Source organism: Melampsora larici-populina, assembly GCF_000204055.1.
Source record: "Melampsora larici-populina 98AG31 unplaced genomic scaffold MELLAscaffold_66, whole genome shotgun sequence".
NCBI lineage: Eukaryota > Fungi > Basidiomycota > Pucciniomycetes > Pucciniales > Melampsoraceae > Melampsora > Melampsora laricis-populina.
In genome coordinates this window covers 156,409-183,938 of record NW_006768830.1, presented here as the reverse complement: position 1 = coordinate 183,938, position 27,530 = coordinate 156,409, and the positions used below count along the sequence as shown (strand labels likewise).

General features: G+C 40.0%; 4 protein-coding genes across 4 annotated transcripts; 3 read left to right on the top strand and 1 right to left on the bottom strand.

Moving 5' to 3' along the window:
• Nucleotides 1-496: 496 nt before the first annotated feature.
• On the top strand, nt 497-3,176 carry MELLADRAFT_112452 (uncharacterized protein; the record flags this gene model as incomplete). The annotated part of the gene is made up of 7 exons (XM_007416976.1): nt 497-541; nt 737-793; nt 869-888; nt 943-1,045; nt 2,361-2,690; nt 2,761-2,928; nt 3,006-3,176. The coding sequence occupies 7 exons, from the start codon at nt 497-499 to the stop codon at nt 3,174-3,176; spliced, it is 894 nt and encodes a 297-aa protein (XP_007417038.1).
• A 12,925-nt stretch (nt 3,177-16,101) lies between these two features.
• On the bottom strand, nt 16,102-16,692 carry MELLADRAFT_68359 (uncharacterized protein; the record flags this gene model as incomplete). The annotated part of the gene is made up of 1 exon (XM_007416920.1): nt 16,102-16,692. The coding sequence occupies one exon, from the start codon at nt 16,690-16,692 to the stop codon at nt 16,102-16,104; it is 591 nt and encodes a 196-aa protein (XP_007416982.1).
• Nucleotides 16,693-20,092: 3,400 nt separating this feature from the next.
• On the top strand, nt 20,093-20,799 carry MELLADRAFT_112450 (uncharacterized protein; the record flags this gene model as incomplete). The annotated part of the gene is made up of 2 exons (XM_007416977.1): nt 20,093-20,516; nt 20,594-20,799. The coding sequence occupies 2 exons, from the start codon at nt 20,093-20,095 to the stop codon at nt 20,797-20,799; spliced, it is 630 nt and encodes a 209-aa protein (XP_007417039.1).
• Nucleotides 20,800-24,614: 3,815 nt separating this feature from the next.
• On the top strand, nt 24,615-26,173 carry MELLADRAFT_112449 (uncharacterized protein; the record flags this gene model as incomplete). Its single annotated transcript, XM_007416978.1, has 6 exons — nt 24,615-24,664; nt 24,728-24,807; nt 24,885-25,285; nt 25,356-25,662; nt 25,728-25,831; nt 25,988-26,173. The coding sequence occupies 6 exons, from the start codon at nt 24,615-24,617 to the stop codon at nt 26,171-26,173; spliced, it is 1,128 nt and encodes a 375-aa protein (XP_007417040.1).
• Between the last annotated feature and the right edge of the window lie 1,357 nt (nt 26,174-27,530).

Sequence of the window (27,530 nt, the reverse complement as noted above, 5' to 3'; positions counted from 1 at the left end):
TCAATGCACATCCCGATTAGACCAGATATGGCCTCATTCAGCAAGGTGAAAAGCTATTGGCAGCACAACTTCAGCCCAACTCGATCTCAGATGTTCATTCCAACTTTTACTTCAAAACCTCATCTTTCACACTTTTACTTTCAAACTCCAGATTTGAATGTGTTGATTACTGATAGTTCCAAGTTTGATAGTTCCAAGTCTCGCTGGATTCTCATTATCATTGTTCCATCTTTTGATAAATCACATATTGATCAGATTCGTTTGAAAGTTTTCGTATATAATCGTTTCCATCTCATTCTTGTAGTTCTCAATATTCCGGTCTTCAGTATTGATCAGTCACAAGCTTCTCTTTCGATTCTGAACATCAACCTTCCCGCTTTCCATTGTTATCAAACACATCCCAATCAATACCTATCTTGATTTTCCTCCTGCGCCAGTCATTTCACAATCTTCTATCCACCAATCGTTTCATTCGAAAATCAGTCAACTGTCAATCATGTCCAGCAGTCCAGCTTCCCAACGATCAAGCATGTCGATAGCAGTAGGTTCAACACCTGCTCGTCGCTCAACCAGGCCACCGACACCTTGTAAGAGCCAACCTGGAATGGTCCAGCCCTCCTCTGATAGCCGATTGTCCATCTCTCTCCCCAAAACAAGGAATTCCATCACCACTGCGCGAAAGAAACGAGCATCAAAGCCACCCAAAAGTGAACCAATTGATTCCCCCTCTTCACAGCCACCAGCACCTCGAAGGAAGCGAAAACAGGCAGCTTCGAACTCAAAGAATACACCGGTGAGTTATCTTTGGGTATTGGTATTATCATCATTGAATCTTGCTAATGATGTAATTGATTTACACAACTTATAGGCAAATCATTCGGATGACCCGTCCGAAGGCGAAATGGCTCAAGATTCTGATCATGGCCTAAATGATTGACAAAGAGCTAAGAAAGCTAAAGTATTGGAGAATCAAGGCGAATCTGAAGACGCTGATTACGCTCCTGTCACGGAATACTTTGGGCCACCGGAACACAAACCAGATGAGGTCAGTAGGACTCACTTCCGTCATTGGCCATAAGATTTCTCTCACTGACATGTTTTCTTTCACGGATAAATCGAGCAAGAAATTGTCTTGGCCTTGTTTATGGTGTAAGAAGAAAGTCTGCACCGCCAACATATTTACCTCGGATTTTGTAATCCGAGGTATCCTCGGATGCAAAACCTCGGACAGAAGCTTCCCGAGGGTTTGATCCGAGGTTATTTCCAGGGCAAAAAAATACCTTGGGCAAAAACCTCGGACAAGGTCTGTCCGAGGATTTGCCTCCAATGATGCCTCGGATTTCTCAACCCAAGGCATCTATGCTGGCAGTGCTGTGTGGTTGCAGACTTGTTGAATAACCTCAAAATCCATTGAGATGGGTACAATAAAGGCCGAAATCGATTACCTTATCGAGAACGTCAAAAGGCTATCGATAGTGGAATCAAACTGCCTCCTACTGTATTCAAAACCAAAATTGTTTCCAATGGACAACATCAGATGCCAGACTTTTTCAACAGCAAGCTCCCTTTCAAGAACGAGGTACTTAATCAGATCCTGGCTGTATGGATCCTTGCGGAGGCCTTGCCTTGGAACCGAATTGAGGATTCATTACTTTGGCTGGCTTTTCGGTATGCTTGGCGTGATTCAAAGATTTTTGGTCGTACATGGGTGGCCAGAGAAGCTGCTGGAATGTACGTTTTGTTTCAGGACACTGTCCTGAAAGAAATCAAGGTAAGATAAATACTCCAATTCATTTTCATTATAATTCAATTACTTACTCATGACACAATCAACAGGACAATATTGGCAAATTTACCTTGATCCACGACGGTTGGACAACACACAACAATATCCATGCATTCTGAGGCGCCGCAGTCACTTTCATAGACAACAATTGGAATTACAAGGTTCGCCATCTGACCTTGAAGTTGATTGCGTGGCATCACAAGGGGGTATGGCATGCCCAGCCTTTGGTCCACTTCATGAAGAAACATGAACTCCAATACAAGATAAGTTTTTCATTCAAATTGAATTCAGAATGATATTTCATGTTTATCTTTTTATTTTCGATACCCACATGCTTGCCCAGGTTACAGATTCCGGTTCAAACAATGTCACGATGGCAAATGAAATGCATACTCAACTCTTGTTGCATGAGCAAGAAATACTAGAATCCGACATGGAGGTCACCTCTTCACAATCGAAATCGTGTACTTGGAATCCGAATACCGACTATGCCCGATGCTTCTTACACAAGATCTCTTCCACTGTCAAAGGCGGTCTGGAGGAGCTTGGCCGGACCGCGCCTTCACGTACCCAGGAACGCAAGGATTTCCTGGGTGTATTTCCATTTTCAGGTACTCTGCCAGTTATTGCTGAGGAAGACGAAGAGGATCACACCTTGTCAACCACTATTGTTATAGATGCCAATTTGGACGACGACCCTGCGCCTGAAGAAATCAATACCAATCATGATTCCGAAGCTGAATTTTTTGTCAACGGTGAACCCGACTGTGATGAAGAAACCAAAACTGAGGAGCCCGAAGTTGAAGCCACAGTTGACACTACTTTGGAAAATACAACCTCGAGCAAGTACCACACGACTGCTTCACGGAAGCACGCAAACCGGTTGAATGCATTGATCAGTAAGGTACGCTGCTAATACAAAAAGTATCTTTATTTCATTCTACAACTCAAATAGGTGTATGCTTCTTCCATAGGCCAATTTCATATCTCGTCGAGTGGCTCGTTCAGCGGCATGGAGGAGACATTTCTCGAGGATTGCAAAAAGCATGAATTTGAAGATCCTTCCTTTAACACCTGGTTACAATGCGACTCGGTGGAATGCGGAGTTTGATTCTCTCAACCGGTTGGTCCAAGCGCGTAAAGTAAGTGTTTGTATTTATTTATGTTTCAGTCATCATGATTTACTACATAGAGAGGTTAATGCATTGAACCATCACAGGTTGTCAAAAAACTTCTTGCCGATGACCTTGCACTTCTCAAGTCAAAGAAACGACACAAGGGTAGCACGAAGCCCCGTGGGTACTTTCACGAGATATTTTTCACCCCAGATGACTGGAGTGCGCTGGAGGACTTGACCAATGAGCTATCAGTAAGTGATTATGTTTCTTAATTTTATCACCTAACTAACTAACTAACTAACACTAACACATCCTTTCAATTTATCCAGCCTTTCTTGGAGTTGACCAAACGTATGGAGGGGGACGGACCCACTGGTTGCATTGTGATACCCGAGTTCTATGCACTCAAAGTTCACCTTGCCTTGCAAGCGGACAAACTCTTCATGGGAGATGCTCTGCTTCCCATGATTCGATCAATGCAAGCTCGTGTGGACAAGTATTTTCAAGAGGCTTTGAATTGTGACACGACTGTCATGGCCACAATTCTGAATCCCTTTTTCCGACTACAATTTTTTGAACGTGCGTTTGGTAAGGACCATGAAATCACCAATCAAGCACGCAAGTTACTACAAGATAAATTTGACAATCGCAAGACCGAGCATTCCGCAGCCCCTCACCCTCAGGATGTGCCTCAAGACATTGATAATTCACCAATTAGGAACACCGACAATCTGTTTGAACTATTCAAGTCACAAGATGTTGAGGTGGAGCCAAACGAGATTGATGCTTACCTCAAGGGATCTCATCCGATGTCAGTAAAGGACAATGCACGCCAGACTCATGCCGTCTTGCCATGGTGGAATGTATGTACATGTTTTGTTTTCATTTTCATTTATCGGAACACTGACATTTCCTAACGTTGCAGTTGCACTGTGGGGCTTTCCCAGTCCTTGCCTCATTAGCACAAGACTACCTGAGTTTGTCTGCGAGTTCAGCAATAGTGGAACAAACATTCTCAGCGGCGGCTGATATATGTTCGTCTGACAGAGTCCGTCTTGTACCACGTACCATCAAAAACCTGTGTAGGTTCACGCTTTTGGTGGCGTCAGGGTGTACCCTTAGCACACATGTATAGCGAGGTAAACGAGGCCATACAAGCCTTTGGTGGTAGAAATAGAAAGTCTAAATTGTAGTTTAAACTTAGTGATACATTTCCTTTGCTCATTGTTTGTATCAATCTCTTTCTACTTTTTATTATCAAAGTATAGTTGTCATATGCCCATCCCTTGATTGTTCACTCTTTCCTTATGCCATATGCCTATTCCTTTATGTTCTACTATGCTGAAATGTATGCCCATCAAGTTATTTTCTTTGCTTGCAACGTGAGCAACGCCTGTAGCAACGGTGAGCAACGGCGAGCAACGATGGAAAGCAACGGCGCAAAAGCAAAGGACGCAACGATTGTGTTGCGCGCAACGCAACAGGTGTTGCCTTTGCCCGTTGCGTTGTGGGCGGATGAGTACAAAATTGAATTGTTGCGTTGCGCGCAGCGCAACGCAACGGCCCAACACTGCTTCGTGGCTGTCAATCTTTGGTGCACCATCATCCATGATAGGTGATCGTGATAAAATCTGGGTCTCGCGTTTCTGGAGACATCTAAATGAAAGATTACATGCTCAGGTCAACTTGTCGACATTGTACCACCCTCAAACGGATGGAAGAAGTGAGCGATCTAACAAGACATTAGGTCAGCCTCTACGCCATTTAGCTGCGTCGCGTCACACGAAGTGGTTAGAATCACTGCCAGGAGTGGAGTATGCTATCAACTCATCGGTGAATGTAGCGACGGGGGTCAGTCCATTTCAATTTGTCTTTGCAAGACAACCTAGACTATTCCCAACTCGGCTAGAATCACAAATTCAAGATAGCGATGCTCATTGATGGCTTGAGAAGAGGCGCTCAGATTGGCAGAATTGGAGAGATAAGTTGTGGGCAAGTCGTGTGGAACAGGCGCTGCAGTAGAATAAACGGAGAAGAGGGGGTGAGAATTTAAAGTTGGGGGACTGGGTGCTTATAGACAGTCAAGATCGTCAAAGTATTGTTGGAGGGAAGGGGCGTAGTGTGTCTAAATTGAGAGCACGGTTTGATGGTCCTTATGAAATTAAATCAGTTATGAATGATGGCCGAAATTACGAACTACGACTGAATGAAGAGGACAAGACTTACCCAATCTTTCACATCTCAAAATTGAAGCCGTACAGGAGGGAGGAAGAAGAGGGTTCGTCGTTGGGGACTATTGTCCAAAAGTAAGTTCCTCTCCTAGTATGCACCGCCACTACCCTTCTACACGTTGTAAAAGCAATTCCACGGCCACTTTGTGAGCACATCCTTGGACCGCTTCTTGACAAGTAGGGATTGGCACAATTATGAATTCGACGAATTAGGCTCAAGACGATTTCAATGGTTTTGTCATTTCATTTTGTGGTTTCTTTTTTTTCTGCTTTGTTTCTTTTATCTACTTCTCTTTCTAGGGCGAGTCATGCCAACTTTTTTAGGGGCGAGTCATGCCAATTTTTTTTCATTTTTACCAATCACAAAAACAATTCAAGGTACATCTTAGGAGGAATTATTTTCTTTTTTTTATATATACGGGTCAATTTTTTTTAGAGGGGGAGGGTGTAAGGGTAAACCTTACAGGTAGATCTCAGTTGTTATGGATTATGGGTTTAGACATCAAGAGTGTAGTCATCAAGTTGCCCTGGCTCCTGAGTGAATCTTCTCCTTAGGAGACTCTCCAACTCGGAGCCAGGTAAGCACATTATCCTTTAGTTCTTTCTTATATTCTGCTTTTGTATTGTGTTAGTGTGGTAGCTGATTGGAGGAGACTCTCCAACTCGGAGCCAGTTTGGAAACCAGATAGAGATATTTTATAGGTGACTTCAAGCTTTCGAGCTGTCTCCACAATCCACAGTGAAGGTTCATCTCTTGAACCTTACACAATGATGATGAGTAAGTCGAAAGATGGCTGTCGGATTTGATATTGATACCTTGTCTTTGAGTAGGGTGTAATGCTGAGCATAGGAGGGAATTGAAAGAGACATAGACAATCAAAAGATATACTGCAGGAAATAACCGGTTTCAGGACTAATGCCCGGTTTTAGCAGTCTAACTGCCCAATTGTAGAATTTGACGCCCGGTTTCCCAAATTTGGCTTGGAGGCGCGGGAAAGTACCAATAAAAGCGGGTGTTGGGTATTTTCAAAACCGGGCGCCAAATAGCGCAATCTATACATACAAAATAAATTTTATATTCCACTGTACATTACATGTTTCTACATTCTTTATTTTTGCAGCCTTCGTCCAAAAGGCATACTTCTATATGTAATTGTAAATTCTACATGAGCAGTCCAATCTTTCCCTGATTTGTTGATTCTAGGAAGGATATGAATAAATTGAGGGCAGAAACTTTTGGAAATTATTCTTTACATGCATATCAGTCTATTTGTGCCTAATTTGGGCCCTACATTTCATCACAATTTGCCTCAAGGTCAAAGAACTTCAGAAAATCCAACTTCTGTATATAATCAACAATTACATATACAAATACTACCCATAGACAAAGGCTGTAGGGAACATCAATGTGGCGAAACATAGTGCGGATAATATTATCAAATTTAATGTATATATATATTGACAAAGATTGAAGACATTCAAGATCCAAGTCTTATGTATAGTACAACAATAGTATTTTTTGTTCCGTGATTTTTTTTTCAAACCTCAATAACTCAGTCAATTTACATGACAAAGTTTGATGGACTATATATTCTTGATCTGTGAATACAGGAGCAGGTGTGTACACATTTATGACATCACATGATGTCATCAGAATTTTGCTGGTCGGACAGGCAAATGGCCCCATATGATATAATGTTGAAGTAATTTTGAAATCTTCCTGAATCTTTCAGGAATATTTCATGAAGCCATGGTAATCTCTGGCCTGTCACCCCTTCCTTTATAACCAGCATGCAGATAGGGGGCTATGTGGACAGAATGGTGCTATCAGCTCCTAAATGGATTGGACAAGAAAAAAAAACAAATGAAATATAATATAAAAGCTCACCAATCAAATTGTTGGAGGCTTTTGCCAGGTTGGTGTGTTGTTCAGCCTGCCGTATGGCAGCAGGGGACTGATGCTTGTGTTCATCACTTTTTAGGCAAAGATGATGTGGAGCCTTTGTTGCTTCAAAAGTGAAATGTTTGAGCATATGAGTCTTCTGCTCTGAACATGCCCACCTTTCACATGATGTGTACTCTTCTGGCAAGAGCACTTGAGAGGCGGGAGATTCAGGTATCCATCTTGCAAGCAGTAGGTGAAAGTGCAGGTTGAATTGGTTTGTCAAGATGTGTAGCTGATCAAAAACAAAAGTGAAGAATTAGTCCTGCCGGTCATGGTCAAGAGAGGGATAATTAAGCTAATTAACTCACCTGACGTCCTATCTTGCCAATTTCATTCGTCATCAGCTGTTCCATGGTTCTAATTTTGGATTTGCTGCTATGCCTCCAGAGCCGCCCATTGTGCAGATCGTGTGCCACTTTCTGGGAGTTGACTAAGTGTTCAAAAATTGATGCATGTTTTTCTAACTCATTTGGGCTGAGGGGTTCAATTCAAGAAGCAGGAGGATTTGAAGAGGGTGTATTGGTGGTTTCCTTTTGCTTGTCACATGATAATGGTGTTATACCAAGGGGTGTTTGAGTAAGTGCAAATGCCTTGCTGGTTGCTACACGGAGCCTCTCAAATAGACAAGGAGTAAAACATCTTGCTCCTTGGGATTGTAAGATGACCATGTTTAGCCCACAATGCGGTTGCAAGCTTTGAGACCCTTTGACACTCCCTTGGGTGGCACTGGGATGAAAAGATTACTTTGAATACATTGGTACATTATCTGAAGTTTCAGAATTGGTTTCAATCAACACTTGAAGCGACCCGCCACAAAAAGCGGGAGTGGAGCGGCCGCACGCATTTGCTTCCAAATCTTTGGGGTAGCGGGTTAAAGTGACCCGCCGCCGCTTTCTGTTTGGGGTTGGCCACACAGCGGATTGTGGAATTAGCACGGCAGGATAAAGTTGCGCTCCGCAGCCACTGGTTAGAGCGGGTCGCAGCGGTCATTGATATCAAGATGGACATCACGCCTCATCACACTGACTGCGTTTTCACACCATGGCCGACTCGGACACCTCAAACAGCCTTCAAGGTCAATTCAGAACCCTCCATATGTTACCAAATCTCATCTTTTTCTCACCAGATAGTGGCCAAGTGTTGCATCCTGGTCTCAAATCAAAGAAAATGTCAACTCAGGTAAGATTTGATCATCTTCTTCTTGTCTTTGAAGGCCAAACACTTTGTTTGAAAGTCATGCACACAAAGATCAATGATGTGATTGTCTTGATTTTTCCCCTGTGTCTGACCTTTGTTCTTGGGTTCATCTTAGTTCCCTTATCTCAATCTTTCTCATTCTGATTTCATCTGATTGATTCCTGTCGCTCATCAGTTTTTGTGGTGTGTAGTACATTTTGATCTTTGATCTCGATCTTACTATTTAATTTTCCAACTTTCATCTCATTCTCTTTCTTTTTTCTTGTTTCTCACTTCATTTTGTTCCTCTAACCTTTCAAGTCACTCATTGTCATCCTTAGTATAGGGTTTGTTTTTGACTTTTTTCTTCTTTAATCTTTCAAAATACTCGTTAATTCCTGTTCATTCTATTTTTTATGCTTGATTTTTTCTCTCTTCAGTCAATTTGAACATGCTCATTTCTTGCTTTGTCAACATTGAAACAATATGTGAATAAATAAGGTTGCAAATCAACTTGCCTCGGCCCGCTGCCTCTGCTTGAAAACGGACAAAGCAGGGCAAGAGCGGCTCCAACAGCCGCTGTGTTACACAAGCCATGTAGCGGGCGCGTCTTGAGAGCGCATCGACAGAGGGTTACCTACGTAGTGGAAAAAAGCCCCTCTACAAAGAAACTGCCAAACAGCGGATCAAAGCGGATTGCTTCAGGTGCTGTTTCAATTTCTCTTACTCGGGTTATCTGTCGCTACTTTACTGTAGGTTTGATATTTTGTATACATATTTGGTATGCAAGTCAATGGGCCTTCTAACCTGGTAGCTTGCAAAGATATAAAAAAAGTGAGTGTCTGCTGAATAAGTCACATATGGAAAGAAAATTACTAGTTTACTTACAAAGCTTCATCAAGCAACTAAATTTCTGCGGCATTTTAAGACAATGCAAAGCATAGTCTTGTCTAGGTTGTGATTTGATTGCAGCCCTTGTGCCTCAAGGAGGCCTGTGGCCAAAGGCCCATTATTCTCGGGGGGTCTAGTGATGCAAGCATCTTTTCAGCATATGCCTGGCCCCATTCTACACCAAGGTCATGGTAATTTGCAACGGTTGGTCAGACAGGTGACTTGGGGTCAGAAATCTCCGTATCAGGGTGTGAGTCTACTAGCGTCTGTTAGGCTAGTAGAGTCAATGAAAATGTTGTAGAAGGTCTAATAACTTCTACTAAAGTTGTGTAGATCAAGATCTACAAGTATGAACGGGTAGAGACGTGGGCGTAAGAGCTTTATTTGTCATAGACAAGTAAAGACTACAGTTAGTTGACCTTTAAACAAAGGCTTTAGCCCAGGGATTTTGGGTTAAATATTGTCTTTACAATAATTAAAAATAAGAGCAAATGACGCGCAGTTCTCAATCCTAATTTGATCCTCTTCTTATTCAAAGAAAGGTCAAAGAAGGTGGTGTTAAAGTCTATTATAACACCGGGAACTTTACACTCTGACAAATAGAGATTTCCCCGTAGATTTAGAGTTTCTTATATCAGATGAATCCCAAATCTGATATAAGCAGTACCCAAGGACTACTTCCTTACAAGTAATTCCACCAAATGGATATTACAAGAACTACTGATTATGGGGTCTAATCAGAAACAAAGTTGAATGAGCACACAGAATAAGCAACAAGACACAAGGTTTGAGTTTCAAGGTTCGTAGAATCAGGCCTTTAAAGTTTGGTAATTGATAAGCAAAGTTTAAAGGTTCTAGGAAGATGAATAAAATCAAAGTTGTGTAGTTGTTGAATAATAATGTGATGATGTTGATCCTCTCAATTTGGCTGGATTTTCAGGGTTTATATAGTCTGAACCTTGGAAATCTTTGGACTACAAGTGCGCACAAATTGTGGTTCTATGGTCAGGTTAATTACAGTAAGACAGTTACTATTGTATTATAAGTATATTTCACTTGTTACATATGTGTTACGGCTGTGAAATATATGTAGCTTTGGTTTGCATCAAATTTATGTATGTTCAAACCCTTTGATTTAAGTTCTGCACATGTTACATATGCTAAATCATATGTAACTTGACTCTTGAAACTGAGCCTTGAGTTGTAATTGCTATTTTTAGGGTTTTTATTATAATACGTTGCCCATTGGTACTCTGGTTTAGTATTCAGGGCTGACACAGGGAGTGGATCATATAGGCCGTAATCTGTGTCCTGTTCTGGACTGGCGTCGTAATCTGTGTAGTCATCTTTGGCCGCGTCTTCATTGTTATTGTCCATTGGACGTTGCTTTTTGTTGGTTGATCAAAGGCTGGATTGGTTTGCTGTTCTTTGTTTCTTTGCGTTGGTGGTGATGGTCAAGTGATGTTTGGGCGATTTGGAAGAGGTTACAGCTGGAGAGCGCACACAACCTTCTTGGGGGCCAGGTTGGTTTTGTTGTGTTGTGGGCATTGTGGGAAGCATATGACAGAGTCTGTGAAGTCGGGAGTGGTTGTATCAAGTGAGTTGAGTTGGGACTTCTGAAGGGTGTGTGAAATTGTTGATTTGATGAGTTCTTGAAAGGGAAGAGTTTGAGTAGTGATTCAATATCTTACATATGGGGGTAGGGGTTATTGTTATTCTGATTTTTGAGGTGTTGAATGTAGGGTTGGTGTGGTAAGATATGAGGGTGACAAGTGTTACAAGTGGTGAGTTTTCATATGTTCGTGATATTTGGGCTCCATGGTGGTGAGAGTATGAGTCTGGTAGTGATATTTTGTTCAAGGTGGTGACCGTAGGGCTACTGTAGTAAGATCTCAAAGTGACAAGTATAACAGGTGGTGAGTTTTTGTATGTTTGTGATATGTGGGCTCTTTGGTGGTGATATTTTAAGTGCGGTGGTAATACTTTGTTTCAGGTGGTGATATTTTTGCTGAAGAGGTGATATTGTAGGCTAGTGGTGATAGTTGCCTTGAGGTGTGAGAGAGCCAAAGGCCCTCCCCTTATAGCATTGGGACCTAGCAGAATTTTGAGGATACCCTAGGAGCTCCTAGCTTTCTAACAAATTCTAAAAGGGGGTTAATAAAGGCTATAGGATGATACAGGGGTGTGTATCATCCTATACACTTGGAGGAATACATTACACACAGGTGATTTTAGGGCACACTTTAGCCACACTTTGATTGATTGGTTGCTAGAAAAGATATCAGATGTGTCACTTCAATTGCAGCTTGGTGTTGCTATCCTCTACGACACCTATGGCACCCAGAAAGTCCGGCCCAGACCCGAAGCTGTCAGTGTGCATTACTAAGGGCTTATAGCCAAAACCCCCCTGCAGATGAAGACAGATGCGGCAGAGTCATCTGAGGAAAATTTTTGAAATGTGAAGTCAATTCTTCAAAGATTTCCTTATGCCTAATATTCATTTCATGAGTGTTCATGCACTTCCTGAGCACTCAAAAAAGGCTTTAAGAGACCATCTTGACCCCCAACACCTTGAAATGCTTGTAGCAGTGCAAGAATCCCAAGATCTGCCAAAGCCAAGCTCATCTGACCGATTCTGACTCAATATGACACCAGATTGAGTCTGTCTACAGCACACATACATAGATTCATCTGTCATAAGCAGTATCATCAACTCAGATGAGACTGCACACTTATCACTCGAAATGTATGTGTTATGGTCAGATTCATCTGCTACAGTCATGTCTATCAACATATAACCAGCAGATCAATCTGATGAAAGCACACAGATTCATCTGTTATCAAATACAACATCAATTCAGATGAGACTCAAAATGTATTATATTACTTGAAATGAAATCATTTTATTGCACATTACAATCAGGGGTAAAATCATCTGCTCTCATCTGGCAACTCATAACTCCACAATACGTATGTAGTATTGCATTGTAAAAAGGGGTACAAACAAGGGGTCAACTCATCTGTCCTGATCTGCATACTTTAGATCGAGCGTGTGTATGTACAGACAGTTTTGAGGGGGGTTCTCATCTGCACTGATCTGTCTTCTTGAGACGCTCAATTCTCACAACTCACCCATCAAACTGAGCAACCCTCACATTTATTTAGATCTTACCGTCTCACTTTTTCACCACCAATTAATCAAATACAATGCATTATCAATCATTCAATGTATAAAAGATAGAAATGAAATAAAATCGTGTTATAGTTCTATGTAGCATATCCTTCCACCTCGTCTCTAAGGCTTTGTCCTCATCGACAGTTGCTCCACAATAGATTTGGGTGCAGTGCAATAAGGACAAGAGGTGGGTGTCCCATTGGAATACTAGTCTTGCATGGTCAACGAAGAGACCGTGGTATAACAAACTCAACACATTGGTACAATCTTCCCACGCTGTTTTTGTCATATGCAAAGATGTACCTCCAGTAATCAATCCTATTGGCAGAACCGCCGCCCTTGAGTCCCACGCTAGAAATAAGAATTGTCAGACAAAGCATGCAAAGATTGAGAGTATATTTATAAAGGACCTACTTGAGCGAGAAAGTGTCAGAACCTTCTGGATTTTGGCATCCGTTGCCAAAGATCATTTCAGCATCTGTCTTACTTCACGTGAGATTCTTTGCAACTCTTCTTCGGAGCGACGATATAAAATAAGCTTGGATCCCCTGCCGGGTGTCAGAATCTGTGGCCCAAGCCTCATTAGGATGCATGAGATGCCCAAAGTTCCAAAAAACATCGCCTAGTGGGAAAGCTTTGACTTCATCAAGAGTATAATTTATCATGGGAGGGTTGTCTGGATTAGAATCATTATACTTTGCAACAAGGTTGTGGAATGTCTTCCACTTTGTTCGGAATAATTTCTGCTTAGTGTTCATTACACTCTTCATCCGTTCCTGAGATGAGGTACCTATTATAACAGACAACCCAATTACATATTGCTAATTCCCTTGCACTCTCAATTTGAAAGACAAACCTGTTTCCCATTTTTTCGACAATTCACTAATTCCGACCTTTGCCTCGTAGAGTTTTGATTTTGCTACTTTCACCTGTATCAACAAAAGACGGGTTGGGTCTGGTATATCAGATAGTAGTCAATGGTCAATGTCTAAAAAGGAACACATGCAATATAATAATATTACCTGAGGCATCCGGCATGTTTCTGAACATGTCACTACCGAGCTCCATTGATACTCGGTCTACTTTCTCTTGGAGGAAGATGATGTGTCCTGGCAAGCCTGCCAGAGTCCTATTTTTGGCGGCAGTTCTCCGTTGACGCCTGCGTAAAGCGTCTCTCTTTTCCCTGTAGATGTATGTCACAATTTATTACACTACAAGAAAGATAATATTTTCTGGGCAGAAAATTAAATTATTGATACACAAAAATATTGAGAGGCCAAGAGGCGAGCAAAAAATGAATAAAAATATGCATCTTGTTCCCTGCGGTGAGAGCTTCACTCTCCATATTTTTCCATATTTTTACAGTCCATATTGATAAGTGTACTAACAATAAACCTTCACAATCATCCAATTACAACCTGTAACAAGCACTGAAATTTGGCTCATTAGTGTTTAGAGAAACTTTTGATTTCTGAAAATACTCATAACTTTGTCAATTCCGGTCCAAAACGCTCGATTTTGGGTGCATTGGTAAGCAGGAATTGTCCTCCAAATAGTTCATAATAGGACCACACAGCATACTGGTCTGCTAAAAACGATATCATCTTTTTCATAATTTGTCATACAGATCCATAGAATGATTGTCATACTAGCTACATAGTTCTTGATCTTATGAAAGTTCGAGAGGAAGAGTTCAGCTTTCTAATGCACTTAAAATCGAGTGTTTTGAGGCAGATTTGACAAAGTTATAGGTGTTTTCAGAAATCAAAAGTTTCTCTAAACACTAATGAGCCAAATTTCAGTGCTTGTTACAGGTTGTAATTGGATGATTATGAAGGTTTATTGTTAGTACACTTATCAATACGGACTGTAAAGATATGGAAAAATATGGAGAGTGAAGCTCTCACCGCAGGGAACAAGATGCATATTTTTATTTATTTTTTGCCCTTCTCCTGGCCTCTCAATATTTTTGTGTATCAATAATTTAATTTTCTGCCCAGAAAATATTATATTTCGTGTAGTGTTAGCTTTTTGAAAAATAAAGGAAATAGGTATGTACTTACTTTGCCTCTCGCAAGTCTTCTTTGTATTCAACTAACTCCTCAATCTGGTCTTCCAACTGCTGCACATTTGTGTCACCAATCACCTCTGCCTGGACTAGTTTTTGACGAGACCATTGTGCTGCAAAATATGTATGTGTATAACCACGCTTAATTCAAAGTCAAGCGCTTGTCCGCCAAAGTTTTCTTGGCTGTTTGCAACTTATGTAGGCATGAATGGACTGGTATTGATAAAACAGATGAGTCGAAAACATAAAGACATACTATGATTTGTGACTTACCAGAGTCAGTCCGCAAGATGTGATTCTCGTGTGATGCTTTGAGATCCAGCGCATTGATTCAATGCTGCTTTGTGGAATATCACAGAGCGGACACTAACTTGCACAGTTTACACCGACACCGCTCACAGCCCTCACCATCCGACAAGCCCCATCCGAGGTTAATTCTTGGGTTGTAATCCAATTGACAACTCCAATTGTGTACATAAGCGTGGAACACACTTGGACCAAATTTGAACCGATGTTTCAATCTTTCTTCTTCAAAGAGGTTGTGATACATGTGACAAAATGAAATACCAGTGGTTGAGATTATCATTGATGCAATGGAATGTGGGATGCTCAACTCTGACCAGACCTTTCTCAAGGTTGCATCCGATGTCATAAAGAAAGGCTACCTCGGATTCATCCTCATTCAACTGATTGATTAACCAGTCAATGAGTGTGTGAGCAAAGTATGATCTACAAGGGAAATGTAATCTCTTTTATTCTGAATGTAATACGGCTCAAAATGGTGATGAGAACATACTTCTCACCACTCTGAACAATATTTACAAACACTAATGTGTGATCATGGCAACATACCATCACCAAAAGGCCTGTATCGTCACAAGCACGCCATGTAGAGGAACTGCGCGAGCCGTTTGCAGCAGTGTGAATCTGCGTGCAAGGGTCCTAATGAGCAGAAGAGATTCAAAGAGATTTTGAAGGGTATTAGCTTTAAGCTTGATCATGAATATGAGGTTAACTTACCAGTGGTTCATTTGAAGAGCCAGATTGTAATGTATCCCACTTCTTGACCTCATTCTCATGCAGGAAGGGGTTTGGATATTGTATTGGAATTTTGCTAACCTCAACACTGGCGGATTTATACCTTCTTTGCTGGAAATTGCCATCAATACAGACTATATAGTCTGGTTTGTTTTGCTCTTTTGAATACTTGTCAGCTCCAAAACACCGCGGGCAATTAGCGCCGAGCCTTTCCTTTTTCAAAAGTTCCATTGCGCGGAACTGGAGGTCTTGCTCCCATTGATTCAGGCATCTGTATGCATCAACTGTGCAAGAAAGTTGTTGCCCCCATCTAGTAGGCTGGAATATAACAAATTTCAAAATTGATTAATGGTCAAGCAGAGACAGCGAAAAATATAAGACAATGTACCTTATGAGTCACATCCTCCTTGAACTCACATGCAGGTCGATGAAAAGAATCAAATGCCTGTGCCAGGGGATGCGTACAAACACAGCAAAACTTCCAGATGAAGTCGTGTAGCCGGAGAAAACGCAATGAGAACGCAATCTTGGGCTGAACTGGGGAACCGCTAACGTAACCCATCAGGATCAGCCAAACCTGATCTGGTCGACATGAGCAGAACTCCAACGGTTGAACGGTGTGCGCTGTCATGATTCAAAACATGGTATAAACTTATGAAGTTTTTAGAACATATTACTCACTCATTATATCCCCCATAGCTATGTGCCGAATCCTTTTCTTCGCCACTGAACATTGGCACTGAGCTTTTCTGTCCAAATCCCAATCTGACCAACTCCAGTTGAAAGCAACTCGTTTGCAAACCATAAAGACTTTAAACATGGGGCCAATCACTTCCTGCCACTGCCTCTCTTCTCGGATACAACACCGTTGGTTCACATCACCATTTGCCGCAGTGACTGTAAGACCTGGTTTGGGAATAGAAGCAATTGATTGCTGAGAGTCATCTGATTTGGCGTCGGATTCTGTCATGTCGGACAGAGGGTCATCATTGTCATTGTGTTCAAATTGATGCTGAGATTGGTAGTCAATCTTGATCCCATCATTCAACAAATTCCCAGACAAGGTATTGGGCCCGATAGTTGATGGCCTTGGAGCTTTGTTTTGGATGAGTGCACAGCTAAGTGAATCACATTTTTTGTTACACCAATTCTCCTCAATTTTATCCCATGCCGATAACATCTTAAATGTTTGACTTGAGTTATATCTTGGTTTCTTCAACCCAGTTGCTGGAGGTACAGGATTGTTTGGATTGTGAGGGGCCATCTCAATGTGAAAAGTGAATCAATGACAACAGGAGATGTCTAGTGGAGACTCTATTTGATATAGAGAAGATAAATACTAACAATCAACTAACAAAGAGTTGATGTTTGAAATCAGCACACACTATGTGCAGGGATCCTCCCAAAGGGGGTTTCAATTGATAATCAATTGTCCATGATGACCCCTTTTGGACTTGCTTGATTCCGTTGATGGTTTTGAAAAGACTAATGCCAAGGCAATCAAAAGGCTAACGGAAATCATCACCATGACATGTTGTCCTCAGATTTCTCACCAAAATTGTAGTTGAAGATTTGTACTACTCCACTGTTGTTGAAAAACAAGTGTTCTAAACTTGTCAATGTCTAGATTGGTTGCCTTCACCTTGATTATAAAATAAACATAATGTTAGGCTTTGTATAAGGCTTTACTCCTTACACACATATCTCAGGAAATGAATGAGTTGGATCAGCGTGAACCATTTGGAGGTACCAAAAAATCCAATTATAAGGGCCTGTTTGGCTGGAAACCAAAAGTCACTTTTGGCCAAAAGCTTCACCAAAACCAAAAAGTACTTTTGACCAAAAGTACTTTTTGATTTTGGTCAAAAGCTCGGGCGTTTGGTAAGTGGTTTTTGATCAAAATCAAAAACCACTTTTGATCAAAAGTTTGTTCAAAATCAAAAACAGCCTCAAGGCTGTTTTTGAAACAAAAAGTGACTTTTGCCCCATCTCCTCATTCAACTTTTGAACTACCTCAACACCCTTCACCCACACGACACCCTTCCTCACTCAACGGTTCCTTTCTACTGTTGTCTCTAGTTATTGATCCAATTCACTCACCATATTATCATCAAATTGTTCATCAACTTCTTATCATCAAATTGACCATCAACTTCTTATTGATTCAATTCAATCATCAATAGTATGGGTACCACCACCACACCCAGTAAACAACCACGATAGAGAGCTCCTAGAGCTGTCCGATCTGTAGTACATGATGCCCTTTCACCAAATACCTTAGAACCAATCAACCCAATCTCCTCAACTAATCCGAACCCGCCAATTGCGCCACCAATCACCGAGACACCAAAAACATCAAATCTCAAGGCTGAATGGGACAAAGATGATGATTTAAATATGATTGAAGTACTCACTGCTGAACGTCAACCTGGCAACGCACCAATCGGACCGGAAAATGCTACCACCGCTCATGGTTTTAAAACTGCTGTTTGGACTAAAGTCGCTGAAAAACTCGCCGGAAGTGAGGAAAAAAATCTACCGGTGTTGTTCAAGTCAGTGCAGCCAAAACCACCAAGGCATGCAAGGATCACTGGTATATTGTAAGTTTTTATTTATTTCTCATCTTTGTTTATTGTTTTGATTTTGATATTGTTTTTCTTTTACAGTTGTCTCAACGATACAGCCTTTACAAGTATCTGAATGGTTTGAGTCGTGCTGGGTGGGAGAATGGATGTATTGTGCTGGATGATCGGACCTGGGCACCTATTATTTAACAAGATGTATGTACATTTCTTCTCTTTCTCCCTTCCACCACTTCTGTCTCCTTTCATAGACCAATTTTTTCTTTCTTTCAGACTAAAAGGGCGAAGGACCTCCTCCAATGCCAAGGACAACCATTTCCCTCGTTTGATGCGATTGGGACCCTACTGGAGGTTCACAAAGCTACAGGCAAATATGTCACAGGTGCCATTGTCAAAACCGACCTACCTTTGACTTCAACCAGCCCAATCATCAATAAAAAGGACCTAGCTTTGATTCCTAGCAGCCCGATTGTCACTAAACACAACCTAGCTTCCCCTTTTCTCAGCCAAGCCGAGGACCCTTTCGAACGTGGATCTTCTCCTGAATACCATCCTTCCCCCAAATCACCACCCTCTAACAACGCATCCGCATTGATGGACACTGCTTTCAAGCCCAAGGCCAACCCAGACTCGGATGAAACTCCGGCGGCAAAGCAACACCGCAAGTCTAAGGTCGCTTTGGCTGCTCATGCTCCGGTCAAATTGAAGAAACAATCTGGGATTCAAATCCTTGATGGAATGTCCACTGACATGAAGGGTTTTGGCGCAAATATACAATCTTCCTTTGCCTCAACTTCAGCATCAATCAACACCGCAGCGCAAAAAATTCAGGATGAAAAACCTTCAACCCATGCTTCAGCTGTCGCTTTGATTTACAAATCATCTTTGGAAAACACTCAACGCTATGTTGCCTTAGATTTGTTTGCTGAAAAGCCTCTTATTGCTGAGACTTATGTTAATACACCAGCTCGTGAGCGTGATGGTTGGCTTCAATACATCCTCAACAAAAAAAGTAAGTACATTCATTTTGTATCATTTATTCAATACACACTTACTGACTGTAACTATTCTTTTCTTTATCTATCATCTACCTTCAAGATCAATCTGAAAATATACGAGTTTTTGTTAACAACTTCAATTAAAATTATAGTGACTGTCTGATCTCAAGTAAAAAATCATGAAACCTTTATATAAAATGGTTTGTTCTGATATTAAATAAAACATATTAAACCTTTATATAAAAATTTAGTGACTGTATGATCTCAAATAAAAAAACATTAAACCTTCATATACAATCTCATTCAATACATTTGTAAATATACATGCTGATACAAATGTAATAGTGACTGGCTCTTTTTTTAATGATTGAAATGTTAAAGAATGACTCGATATGGCAAAATAGCTAAGAAAACAATCAATCGAATGCTTTACAGCCTCCTTCAAAATAAGAGTATCAATGAGAGGTAAAAGATTACAGATTGCATCAATGTGGTTGTAAATATTGAACTCCTGAGCAAGTTTTTATGTTTTGATTGCGTAGACGAGCAAGGAGCGTTACGGCTCAAGTTGGGATGAGGTGGATGATTGTGGTGGTTGACGTGATCAAAGGTCTTTAAGACGATTTGTTTGATTTTCAATTTTTGATTTGAAAAGTCGTGTCAAACCATCTTTACCAAACAGTTGAATCTAAATAACACAATGTTACAATTTACTTGCATGAGTTGAGTATTTCAATGAGTCGGGTATCTTGTGGGATGTATTTTCCTAGAAGTTCCTCCTTTTTATATGTTGATTCAGATAGCTGCTTTGAAAAGCATCCCGAGCTTATCTTTCTGTTTCTAAAGTTCATGTGTAATCCTCCTTTTGATTTGTTGACTTTTGATCAGTCGCTTTTAAAAGCGTGTCAAGCTTTTCTTTCTTTTTCTCAAGCAGCAAGCTTACGCATTGTCCGGTTTTCATCCTCACGATTGCTTTTAAAATCTTCCTATACGACATGGGTTTTTTTGTTTGGATTTTTTTCCTCATTTCTACTCATTCTTTGGTTCTCGATCTAGGCATAAAGATAGTCTTAGTCAAAACCTGATGAAATGTACATCACATTGTCTAGATGTGAGCTGTGTATATCCTAATCGGACACAAATCAATCGATCAATCAAGAATCCAAACTTTTCAAAAATTGAAGAAAGTTTTTCTGAATCAACAGTATATAATCCACCAGAATGGCATTTTGAATCAAGAAATTGTACAAAATTGAATGGACTAAATGATTATCATCATCAAAACAAAAATCAAAAAATCACTCATGATTTGATTTTTCATTTGAATGAAATTAATCCTATCAGAATCATTCCATTGAAAAAACCAAGAACAGGTCAATCTATTGCTACTTTGGCTGCATTTGATTGTATTGATGATACTGGCTCTACTCTTAAAATCACTTTATGGGATGAAGCTTCAACTGAACTTTTGTCTGTTTGTAAAACTGGTGATATAATCTTTTTATCTCGTAAGAACTTTTTTCACTCACTTTAAAATAAATTTATGTGTCAAAATTTACTAATCAAGTCTTATCACTTTATTCAGGTATTTCACTTTCTACTTTCCGTGATCTACTTCAAGGAATTACTACTGATAGTACAAGGGCACAGATTTGTTATAGGTTGGAACCTATTGAACCAACAGATCTCTCATTTTGTTATGATCTTAGATTAGATTTTAATCCTACTACATGTCGTGTTGATGAATTGGCCAAATGGGCGCGTAACTTATTTGAATATCATGAATTCTGAATCTAGTGAAATTTTGATCGAAGATCGTGATTATATTTCCCTTGATTTACACATCATCAATATCCTTGGTGAAAGGACAAGAAACATGCAGAACAGCAATGCCTTGAGGTGTAACTGGTTTGTATTATATTCAAAGAATGTAAGCTTAGATGTCAATTGATCCGCTGAATAGCATGGTGAAAAGGGTTTCTTCCTGTAAAGTGGGAAGAAACCATGGTACAAATTAAAACATGTCTTAGCACACTATTCCCCTGTTGTGTGCATGCGCGCACAGTCTCTAGTAGTGTTCAAAAGGGCAACAATGATCAAAATGATCTTTTGTTGACCTTTTTTGGTTGACTGTTCGGTAAATGCAAACGCCGAAATTCAGCTTTTCATTTTGCCCCTCAAAAATGGGGCAAAATGAAAAGTCGTTTTTTTGTAACAACTTTTGGGAAAAACCGCCAAACGGGCCCTAAGATTAAGCCATGAAGATGGGGAGCAATACCTTTGGTGCAATAGCAAACTAGCCATTAAATTGGCAGCTCTATTTCCCCTGACAAAATCTAAGCTTTGTGACAATTTTGACAGGCACTATTTGTGAGTTTGAGGACTGAGCTATAGGTAGTAAAAATGCAAAAAGTGAGGTCAGTTAGTGAAGAGGAAGAGCAATGAAAATTATGGCTTAACAAACTGGCCTTTTTTTGTAAATTCCCATCCCTTCACGCGGAAGACTAAGCAGTATAGTACCTTAATCATGTCACTTCATACAAGTTTGGGTTTGGAGTGTGATCAACAAAGATGAGAAATATGATATAAAGTAATGAAGATGGAGAGTTAGAAACAAAAATGCATAATTAAACTTGTTCACCTCACAGCAAAGCAACTTTTTCATTGAGGATTTTTATCCAACACTCTTCATCTTCAAAGTGTTTGAGTGGGGTTTTATGATTGACGGGTGAGGAAAGAAGCCATTTTTGTGTAAAGATGTTTAAATATGAGAATGAAGATGAGGAGTAATGGAGAAATGTCATTATTGAGAAGTGTGCAGCATGTATAGAAGCACATAATTCATTACAAAACTTTTTTCATAAAACCTGATCTTCCCCTTGGTAGGGTTACATTTGTGTTGATAATCTTGGCCAAAAAACTGGGATGCATTGTTTGACCAATCTTGCATCACTGTAATTTGAACAATTTGACACCAAATTAAGGACTAAAATCACACTATCATGCTCAAGAGGTGGAGTTATCAAAAAACAATTATAATGAAAGATGTGCAAGTCTTCACGCTGAACAATTCCAAATGATCAAAACACTCCTCACTCATCATCTTCAATGTTATATTTTCACATCTTTACTCAAAAATGGCTTCCTTCCTCACCCGTCACGCATAAAACCCCACTCAAGCACTTTGAAGATGAAGAGTGTTGGATAAAAACCCATAATGAAAAAGTTGCTTTGCTGTAAGGTGAGCAAGTTTCATCATGCATTTTTGTTTCTAACTCTCCATCTTCATTACTTTATACCCAAAGTACGCCTTACATTGGTAGAAAATGCCTCACTCAAGCATAAAAATCAGTCAAACACTTTGAAAACAAAGAGTTATGGGAAAATGATCTTAATAAAAAGTGTGCATATCTGCATCATCTATAAACTCCACTATGAATATGTATATCCAGTTGTTCATCTGCACCCTCATTTTCCAATTGTATGCCTCAAATTGGGACAAATTTCACCGCTCAAGCATGGAAACTACCCAAACACTTTGAAGATGCAGAGTTTGGGATCAAAACCCTGGATGAAAAATGTGCTTTGCTGTAAGGTGAGAAACTTTCATTATGCATTTTTATGTCTATCACTGCATCTTCATTACTTTATACCATTTTTCTCATCTTTGTTGAACACACTCCAAACCCAAACTTGTATGAAGTGACATGATTAAGGTACTATACTGCTTAGTCTTCCGCGGGAAGGGATGGAAATTTACAAAAAAAAGGCCAGTTTGTTAAGCCATAATTTTCATTGCTCTTCATCTTCACTAACTGACCTCACTTTTTGCATTTTTACTACCTATAGCTCAGTCCTCAAACTCACAAATAGTGCCTGTCAAAATTGTCACAAAGTTTAGATTTTGTCAGGGGCAGTAGAGCTGCCAGTTTAATGGCTAGTTTGCCATTGCACCAAAGGGATTGCTCCCCATCTTCATGGCTTAATCTTATATTTCAATTTTTTGGTACCTACTCCCTACCTGCTGAAATATGTACGTATATATACAGATATATATACATATAACTGTATAATTTGTTGAATATTCCTTTTGTTTTGGACTGATATGGATATCATTACCAAATGCAAGTCAAACTCGAACAATTCACTTCCTCTCCTTACCGGAATCTTATCAGTCAAACAATTGAAGTTGAATCAAATCATTGCTTATAAATTTATCTTTCTCTCTTTTTCTCCTCCAAGATTCACATTTTGCTGAAGTTTTCCCCTCCCTTCCAAATCGAATCCTCAAACACTCTGGCATTCTCCTTTTAACTCACCACTTACCAGAATACTTTACAATCACAGTCATAAAATTTACCCTATCCAACCAAATCAAATCATTGCTTCAAAGGTCATGCTTACTAGAATCTTCTTCAGTTGAAAAATCTAACTTCTTTCACATTGAAAAGTACTTTTAAATATCATTCTATCGCTGAAAATTATCACCTTTTTTAAATCAAATCATCCTTCCAAAACCCACGAATTTCCCTTTCTCAAAATCAAGTCAAATCAAGTATTGATTCTTCAAATTTCATTTTCGACTTAACAGTAGTCTTATCCAGCTCTCAATCTCAATCTATCCATTTTGAATCATTGCTTCTATTTGCAAAATCCGAATGCCTCCTTGCACTTGGAATCAAGTGTTCCAAGTATGGTGTTTTATCTTTCATGTGACATTTACATATGTTTCACAACTACGCATATCATGCATTTAACACCATAGATTTCCTTCTCTTATTTCAATTTACATCTGTATTTCTGAGTTACATGAAACGTTGTTAAACCTAATCAAAACCTATGTACCGGTTGTTGTTTTATTTATAAACAGTACTGACAGAGCGCCACGAGCTCTTCTCTCTTCATCCAAGACTTTCTCATACAATCTTGAATGAAGGTGAGTAACTCGTGGTCGTGGGATTCTGATTAGATTCAATGACTTAAGTTTGAATCATATTGATCCCTGCTCTGACAGGTATGTTTCGTTTTCTATCTTGTTTCATATTCTATTTGTTGATTGTGATGGAAATGAAATCTGATCCAAGACTTTCTCATACAATCTTGAATGAAGGTGAGTAACTCGTGGTCGTGGAATTCTGATTAGATTCAATTACTTGAGTTTGAATCATGTTGATCCCTGCTCTGACAGGTTATCACAAAGATTGTAATCTCAAGGAGCTTCAGCTGCTTCTAATCCTGCTAATCCACCTAATCAACCAGAAGATTCAGCTCCTGAACGTTCAAACAAATCAACTTGTGCCACTGCGTCCAAGAGACCTCCTCAGGCTCCGTGCTTCACTAACCCACCTAAACGAGTCTGTAACAACACCACCACCAACGTTAATGAACAATCTACCAACAATTGGTCTACTGAAGCCAAAGAGCTTGAGAATGATTCTGAAATCACTCCCACCCTCAATAATTATACAAGCTTGATGGATTTATGGCCTTCCGGTTGCATTCTTGAGCATCACCAAGAGAATAAGGCTTCAACTTGAACTTGTCTATCTACCAAGATTTCAGATCGTGTCAAACTGGTCCACAAGAAATTCAATCAAGAGCTTCTTATGCTTGCTATGATTGGCAAAGTGAGTGAATCCACCATCAAGTCCTATATGTAAGTTATTCTTTGTGTTATGAAGTTTTTCTCAAGTTACTTACTCTGCATAATTCTTATCAGACCCGGATTGTCAGCAACAAGAGCCATCAGTCGTTATATGATCTTCCTTGAGTATAATTTGGATTGCTTAAACGAAGCAAGTCAGTAGTCTCTTACAATATGAATTGAACATTCTGAGGAATCAACTGACCTGGATTTATTTACTTGAATTTGTTAGTGCCATTGCAAGGTCAGGAGGAAGGTGGAGAAATACTCGGTAACTGTCATCGGAAGAACAGGGCAAAATGGCGCGCACTTTCAGATGATGAGAAAGCAGTTTTCAATCCGCAAATCTTTTACGCATTGGCTGGCCTGCCTAACTTCTTGTTGGATTCAGAAACTGAAGAAGAGATACTGGACAATGATCGAGAAGAGCAAGGGCTTGGTGGCGACTCTCTTGTTCCAATGCCAAAGGTTGATAAGCTGAGTGTTGAGGATGATGAGCTCTACAGGCCTATTTATGAACGGTTAGTCGATACAGTAAAAGTGGAAAATGAATTGGTCAAGCCTCCAGCAGGACCTTCAGCTTCTCAGGTTCAGCGCCAATCAAAGGCAGCTTTTGAGAAGATCGCTCATCAGGTAAGTGATGTGTTTGTGTTAGATTCATTCAATTCGTATTTCCAATACCAACATCTCGTGTATTTATTAGCTCTCATGTGAATCTAATTGTCTAGAGTTTGCGTACTACCTTGTGGCAACAAGCACTGTGACACCTATTAAGACCTCCGAGCTGGGATGGCTCAAGCAATACATGTCTCACCCTCCAATTGCAACTTGGGCCAACGAGACGTGCCATCTGGCAACTGTCTTTGCAACATACTCACAGGGTGTTTCAATGGTGAAGGCCATTGCCTCAGTTAACCAAAAACCAAAACCACAACTTCAACATCCTGATAAACAACAGCCTAGCAATAAAATTAAGGTAGATCTAGGTTGTCTCTTGGCAGCTATCACATGTAAGTAACAATTGTTTCATCTTTATTTTATGTATCATTCATCTGATTCTTGGTTTCTTTTGCAGACAAAACCCTGGGATACACTCCCCCTCAAGGCTTTCCGCAGACTGCTGACCCAGTAGCCAAATTGAAAAAAGGGCCTTTCCACTTTCTATTGTTCTTGCAGAAGGTTCGAGACTGACCGACAAAAAGCTGCAAGTTGGATTTAAGAAGATGCAATCTGCAATACGACTTGAGTGGGTTAACGATATCAAAGATGGCTGTATTTGCTTAATGAAATTGAGGGTCGGGTCTGATGACGCAATTGGCGAGTTGGTGGCTTTAGATATCACAAAAATTTGAAGCAGCTATAAACACTGCTGCTCGCGCAATGCACAAGGTGGTAGGTTCTTGCAGCAACAATTCCGGTGATCAGTCTAAAGAAAATCAAGCAGCAAAGAATGCAGAGAAGGACAAAGAAGATCAAAGTGATTCCACTATAGAAAGTGGTAGTGAGGAGAAAGAAGATTGATTCTCAATTGATTGTCTAATGGATCGTCTAAGTGTATCAATTGAGTTGTTGTTTAAACTCAAGTCCAACAATCATAAATCTGATCATACGGTCAAAAGTGTTTCATTTTTCTTTTCAAAGTTTCTTTTCAACTTCATCAAAGGATGCAAAGTTTTACAACTCTTGCTAGATCAGACTGATTTACAAAATTTCATGATACAACTAAAAAAATGTGTCCTTTCAATGTTTTGTCTCTTTTTCAATTTTTCTATATCATCTGATAGAATCTGAGCGAGCCATCTGATACCTCTGGGTACCAATCTGATAATAAAAATAAAAATTTGTTTCTTTTGAATGTCTTGAAAGTTTTTACAACTAAAAACATGTTTCTTTTCAATTTTTCAATTTTTTTATAACTAAAAAAATGTTTTTTTCAATGTTTTATCTCTTTTCAAAATTTCAAATGTTTTATATCATCTGATAGAATCAGAGCAAGCTCCAAATGTTCCTTGCGTGAAGGTTACACTATTGTGAGCAAAAGGTGTAAAGAGCGGGTGAGCCTGCTCCCTAATCAGTGTGAAAACTTTGACTCGATTAGATCCACATGTGAGTCCAAGAACTGACTGTAGTTGTAGTTGTGAGTTTGGGCAGATGAAGCCAGATGTTTTCTCCCTTCTGGGTGTGAACATTATGACTTGTGGCCAGATGAAGCCAGATTCATCCCCCCTGAGTGCAAAAACTCGAATTTTGACCAGATGAACTCAGATTCATTTCCCCCCTGTGAGTACAAGAACTCAAATTTCAACCAGATGGAGCCAGATTCATTTCCCCCTCCGAGTTCAAAAACTTGATTTTCGAGCAGATGAGGCTGGCACAATCACCTCGTCTCACCACGTCTACCCATTTTAATATCACACCTGAGTAGTACCCTACAACAACATCTTGTATGTACTTCAGTCAGTTAAGCCCACATGGTGATGACTACTGATTATTGATTGGTTGGTTGGTTCAAAAAATGAAAAATGATTGTGAATGAAGTATTCATAGCAATCACATTGCCCTGCTCTTCTTTGATTTTTTTTATCATGGGATAAATATGAAAGATTGTGCTTTTTTGATAATTGCATCTTGGGTTGTAGTAATGTTATGTAAAGTGTACAACGAGTGAAATCATTTTCAATGAGCAGCGCAGATGAGCGCAGATGGGTTTACCCCTGATTATTGGGTTAGATTATAGGGTTATGTTACAGTGTCATGGATTTTGAGTGCAAAGTGTGCAGGCTCATCTGACACCAGATTGAGTCTGTGTGCTGTTGCCAGATTGATCTGCTTCAGTCATGGCTGTGTGGGCAGCCATGACTGTAGCAGATGAGTCTGT